This window comes from Pteropus vampyrus, unplaced genomic scaffold (genome assembly GCF_000151845.1).
Source record: "Pteropus vampyrus isolate Shadow unplaced genomic scaffold, Pvam_2.0 Scaffold47, whole genome shotgun sequence".
In the NCBI taxonomy this organism is placed as follows: domain Eukaryota; kingdom Metazoa; phylum Chordata; class Mammalia; order Chiroptera; family Pteropodidae; genus Pteropus; species Pteropus vampyrus.
The window spans coordinates 7328505-7335118 of record NW_011888828.1 but is presented as its reverse complement, the minus strand read 5'-3'; the positions used below and the strand labels follow the sequence as shown (position 1 = coordinate 7335118).

Here is a 6614-nt window from a genome sequence, read left to right as displayed (position 1 = left end):
CGATAATGTGATATTGCCACCGCTCGGCTAATTATAACTCATGCAGGAAGCAGCCCAGTTGGCTTGCAAGTGAAATGATCAGAACGTGAACATTTTAGAATAAATCAAGTACCTGATAGTTTCATGAGAAGTTCAGATGCTGCTTTGACTGACATATCCCGCCTTAGCACATTCCCTTTCCCTTCCTGGGGCTTTAGTGTGTCCTCAGAGATGCTTGGGGCTGGCACTTCAGTTTCTGGGCTAAACACATAGCTGGACCGAGGCAAAGCGGCACTGAGGGCCTCCTCTTCTTTAGGCTCCTCTTTCACTTTAAAGTTAAGATTCATGGGCTCCTTCTGATTTGCAGCTATCAAAAGAAGAAAGGGATTATATACATATATACACACACACACACATATATATACACACACACATAAAAGGCCGCTCGCCCTCTTAGCTGCCCCCACCTTAATGAAGTATGGATGCACAATCACATATTGTTAACAGCAGGAGGGACCATGACCTAATCAAAATCACTGAGCTCTGGGCACAAAAACACAAAACACTCCACGAGCGTGTGGGCTTCTGAACCTTTCGGACCTATCCTATTTTAGGCAGCGCTGCCTCTACAAAGTGTTCGGGCACTTTCTCCTTGGTTTCCCTCTACATCTTCCTTCCTGTAGATGCTGCTGCCTCCCTGACCTGTTTGTATTCTCCCTCCCTAATCCTATTATAGAATAATGCCTTCAGGCAGTTATTCTGCCATAAAATATTGAATACAAACATGAGTCAGAGGGAATATCCAAAGTGAAAACCTGAGGTGGGGTGTAAAGTGAGGATGGAGAATTTGCCAGAGAGAAAAGCTCAGACGAGAAATATATCGCTTTGTCTTCTTATAAGCCACCACTGACCCGTAAACAGGGGCATGTATTTGGCTTTGTTTTTTGGGTCCATGTCTGTAGTCCAGGTCATCTCTGAGACCACGATAAGCATTTTTAAAAAATAAAATTTTATTTTGGAAAAATTTTAGATTTGCAGAGCAGTTGCAGCGATGGTTTGAACAGTTCCCACATCGCCTTCACCCTGCGTTCTCTGATGGCGACATCTTCTACAACCACGATGCATTCGTCAGAACGAAGAAATTCACATTACTATGATCTAAACTCCGGGTTTTCTTCAGATTTCACCAGTTTTTCCACTTATGTCCTTTTTCCATTTTTAGCATGGTGGGCTGGTGTGGAGTATGTGGTCAGGGCAGAGCTCACTGGCCTATTATGGGATGGAGTCTGTGGCTGGGCTACATCATACCACGTCTTCACCCACTAAGCTAACAGGAAAGACCAAGAAGGAAGACAAGCATCCTCTCCCACCACTTGTCGCTTTCATAGGCATCTTGCTCCACTTTAAAGGGCCATGTGGTAGGAACTTTAGGTTTCTTATGTTGGGTGTGTTTGTCTTGCAAGAAGATCCCATCCTAATACAGAGTTCTTAGTAACACTTATTAGAATGAACTTTAAGCCCGTCTCTGCCTAACAAATAAAAAGAAGAAAATAACTCCCCACAGCAAACACCTATCACCCCTTGCCTCTGGCCACTACACAAACACAAAGTCCTTTCTTCCTACCTCATGCCTCTCTAAGCATGGATATTCTGGAATCACAAATTCATACAAGTCGGCATATTTGGGAACTGTACTCTAGGGGATCAATGTGACATTTGAAAGTTTTGCTACCAGAAAGAGGAAGGGCTAGAACTGGAACTGAGGTCCAGGGGCTTCCACCCTATGACCCTCACCTGCCTCTACCATACCGCGGCTCCACTTCCGGGCCCTGTGTCATAATGACACTTGCATGTAGCTTGACCTTCAAGTCTCCGCTAAAATACCACTTTCTCAATGAAGTCTAATCTACCTTGTGAAAACTGCAACCCCCGCCCCCACAATACTCCCAATCTCTCATACCCGACTCTAATCTTCCTTTTTTTCCTCCAAATATATATCCCCTGATAACATACTGTTATGGATTGAATTGTTTCCCCTCCCCCAAATTCATATATCAAAACCTAATCCCCGTTGTGATTGTATCTGGAGATAGGGAGGTAATCCAACATGACTGCCGTCCTCATGAAAAGAGAAACACGTGAGGACACGGCGAGAAGGTGGCCATCATCAAGCCGAGGAGAGAGAGGCCTCAGGAGAAACCATACCAGCGGACACCCTGATCTTGGACCTCCAGCCTCCACAACTGTGAGAAATAAATTTCTGTTGTTTCGGCCACTCAGTCTGTGGTATTTTGTTATGGCAGCCCAAACAGACTAATCACATACCATATAATTTTCTTATTTGTTAACCATTTATGGTCTGTTCTTCATGAAGGCAATTATCTTTTTTTTTTTTTTTTTAATGCTGATGGATCTTGAGTGCCCAGAACAGTGTCCAGAACATAGTAGGTGCTATATATATTATATATATACATTTTTTTTTTTTTGATGAATAAAATACGTTGGCCACAAGTTAGTGACATTGGATGGCACTCCACTATTACCCGTGGTAAACAAAAACTAAGAATCTCAAAATACTCCACCAAGGGCAAAATCAGAAGTGCTTTCCCTGGGTCTGATCATTGTTAGGCTGGGGATAAGGCCTTAGAGATAAAGTTAAAAGCTCCGCTGCCTACGCTGCAGCACCTACTGAGGTGTCTCTGAGTAATTACTTGAACTCTGGCATTACTAAAGGCATCCAGACATCAAGGAAAGTGCTTAAAATCTAGCCCTTTGGGGACAATGCCATCAGAATCTGAACCAAAGACGGTCTCTAGAGCAATCTGCAACAAGTACAAATTTCCAGCCTCTACCAAGAAGGTAGCTCCTAATAGGACTTTGTTTATTTAGTGCTTCTCTGCTCTTTCAACCACCTCCTGGGGTTTTGCTAACAACCTTCTAAAGCTTCTCTGACCCCAAACTCTTCTTCCAGAACCTTCAGAAGACCCTTTCTCAAGAGCTTTCTGGTTAGTCACGACAGTGTAATTAAATGGTGTGTAATCTATTATGTCTGTAACTTTAATTCCTTGGGAAGGAATAATAGAAAGTGAATGATTAGGTTTTTAAAAAATTGTTTCAGTGCTGCATCTTCTATTTTAAAACTTATAAAAAATTCTAAGTTGAGGCTAGAAAAAAGACAAGAAACTATTGAGGCCCTAGAAGCAAATCCCAACTTCTAGAGAGGGCAATATCATGCTTATGTTCTCTGAGGATATAAGAAGCTTCTGGAAGCATCAGTCAGAAGATATGCTACGTAAGAGTTAAGAAAAAAACCAAGCTATTTAGCGTTGTTAGTACGACGCAGATTTAATGGATCTTCAATAAGACACTTTAAAAAACAACAGGCAAGCTGTATGTTGCTGAATTATAAATTTGCAAGGCACTTTCTACCTGGTTTTCATTCTGACAATGTCAAGAATGACATGAAACTTGTAAAGTAGTGGAGAAATGTAAATATAGCGACAAATATATATATGTATATATATACATAGCTAATGATATGTCAAAAAAAACATGTGGGAGACACTTGTTTGCTCAAGTTTTGGTTCCCTAAACATTTGGATCTAAATAAAAGATGTAAAAATAGAAATATGAAGGCTACCCTGCTTTCTTTCAATTACAAGAAAAATTTGCACTGAGAACAGTATGTAAAGCCTTTATTTTAAAATTAACATGACTGAATAATTGCCATCATTTTTCATTTTATAAAGTAAAAAACAAAAAACAAAAAAACCCCCAGATTTTCTACAGAGAAAGGTGGAATTAAAAGATGTTTTCTTTTTTCCTTAGAGAACGCCTGGAGAAAAGTAATCATTCTGACTCACTGCATAGTCTTGAACTTCATTCTTACTACTAACAAAAAGATTTGTGCACATATAGAATTTAATTCATAAAAAAACTTTCACAGCACCTTCCTTGACGTCTGTGGATGCTATCTAAAAGCTTCCAGGTACTCCACTGTTAACACAGTGAGGAAGCCCGGCTGACCCAAAGGCCCGTTCTCTTGTGTTTGTCCCAAACATTTTAGGACCTGAGCACTCTGATTACAAATGCTGTACATCTATCTGTAAGTTCACGCACTCAATAGAGCTGGGCTGCCATTTAGAGGAAACAAAATGGCTTTTTGAGGATTTACAGAGGATTCAAGATAAAGGTTAATATGGGAATGGAATGGGAAAGCCATTCTAATAGGCAAGCATCAACAAGTTGTAAATGAAACTGCTCTTTAAAGCAAAGGTGTCATCAGGTTACCTGGAGATTCCCTCCAAGCACACCTCCCCCTTGAGGAAAATCGTACAGAACTTCCTTTAAAGACCATTATTTGTTTCAATTCAGCCTAAAACCAGCATTTGAATAGTTACGCTGAAACTGATCCTGTCCATCAACCACAGAAGATAGATATCATTGCATCTTCATTTTATAGGTGAGGAAATTAAGGTCCTAAGAGGTTAATAGACTGACCCCCTTTCCCCTCAAAAGTCACAGAACCGCCAGACTCTGAGCTTCTGGCTAAAAGTGCACCGCATCTCTCTCTAGGACAGCCCAGGCTTCTTTAAGAAAGATACTAACCTAAGCAGCAGGGCGACAGGCCTTGGAAAGTAAGTGATACGGAGTGGACCAAACATCGTTCTTTGTAAAGATGGGAAGCGTGAGGTGTGACGTGAAGGTAAGGGACATTTTCTGGTAGGAAAGAATTCTGTGAAGATTTGACTAAGAAGGTGGAAGAGGAGGAACAAACTGCAATATGACAGCTTTCGTTCTGTTAGTTCCCTCTGGTGAAGGAAAATGACGTTTTCCTTGAGTTGAATAAGACAGAGCTCTCTTTCACTTCAGAGTCTAGCCATTTTGTGACTGCTGAACTACTACCTGAAAAAGCTACACCGGGGAGAGGGGTCTACTTACTATTTCACCCCAATGCCGAGCCAAAGACTCTTGGACTTGGAAGGGACCGTAGACGACTGGTTTCCAAACTGTGTTCCAAGGAACCCTGGAAGATGCTTCAGAGGTTCCAACAGATGTTTGTTTTAACTTTAAGTTTTTAAGATTGTTTTTAAATTAATTCAAAATTTAATTTTAAAATGAGCACCCTCGGCTGCTTTATATATAAAATGTCAACCCACTGAAGACCATGAATATGTTAACTTGTTAATTCAGGTTTATGTATCACCTGGAATAGTTTCTCTTGCCATCATAAAAGTGTTAGAGTTCTAGTGATCTATCATTAATAAGAAAGTGGTCGATCTTTAAAAAAATCCACATATGTGCATGTGTATCCATGTAAAACTATACAATCACGGTCCTGCTAGAGTCTACAGCATATCTTAGGTCAGGCTTTTTCAACCTTGGCACCACTGACATTCTGGGCTGGATAATCTGCTACGGGAGACTGGTCCTGCCATTGTAGGATGTTATCACCATCCCTGGGTCTTTACCCACCAGATGCCAATAGCACTTCCTAGTCGTGACAACAAAAAATTCCCCCAGGTTTTGCTCACTGTTCCCTGGGCATACCCTGGTTGAGAACCACTGCCTTAAATTAAATGTCAGAATAGGTATAAGTATATCTGCTTTGGTGAAGCTTCTGACCTTGGATGACAGATAGATGTAGATATATAGATATATCTGGATATATCATTGATAGAGCACCTACTACGGGCCAAGGGGTATGCTAAGTGTTTACCTGGATTAATTTCTCTGGTCCTCATGACAACCTTTTGAAGTAGGTACTACTGATTTCCCCATTTTGCAGATGAGGAATCTGAGACTAGAGATTAAACAAATTTCCAAATAATAGTTGATTGACTAGTAACCAAGAGTTAATACAGAAGGATAGATGGCTTTAGTGCATACTGAAAGTTTTTGATGCTTCTTCTCTGCCATTTATTATAATAAGGAATGAGGGCAGTTGCTAAATGTTGTCAACTTTGAAACAATAACTTTTTATTATTACATTCTTCTTTCAAGTATCTGAATACATTTAAGTAAAGGGATCCTAAGATTACAAGGTGAATTGTTTGCAATCTACCCTCATTTGCCACAATGTCCCTATGTAAACACTGTTTCTTGAACCTGCAATCAGAGAAATAAATTTAGAGATATACTAGATGCTTATATTGCTTATACCCCACCTGATCATAACACTAATTTCACGTTTTGTGCTTTTCAAATAGCAACTCTTTTCTAATTGTTTGACTTTTTAAGTAAATAAATGTATTAAATGTGAACTAAGAAATAATTATATTTAAAAAGTGCATGTTCTATGTATTTTACATGTTGAGTGTGCACTTAAGATTGTTTTAAAAAATGGTTTACTGCTTAAAAAACAAACAAAATGAAAACCGTTACTGTTTTCCACTCCCTACTTTTACAATAAGAAAACGTAAGCTCAGAGAATAATATGGCCTTTTAAAAATCACATAGCTTGTTAATGATAGAACCAGCATCAGAGCTCAAGATTACTCTCCAGACTACAGACTGACACTGTGATAATCACCCACGTTCCTTTGTAAGTATATGTAACTATGTATGACCTGGCTGGGGATCTGGAATTTTGTGATAATTTTATGTACTTTAAGTATGAAAAAACTGCCTTCTGA

The 6614-nt window shown here is 39.7% G+C and overlaps 1 protein-coding gene across 1 annotated transcript in view; it reads right to left on the bottom strand.

Moving 5' to 3' along the window:
- ZNF827 (zinc finger protein 827) overlaps nucleotides 1-6614 on the bottom strand; it is a 120205-nt gene that overhangs the window by 88708 nt on the left and 24883 nt on the right. Inside the window, 1 exon segment of the mRNA XM_023530238.1 lies at nucleotides 113-346. Coding sequence (XP_023386006.1) covers nucleotides 113-346 — 234 coding nt within the window.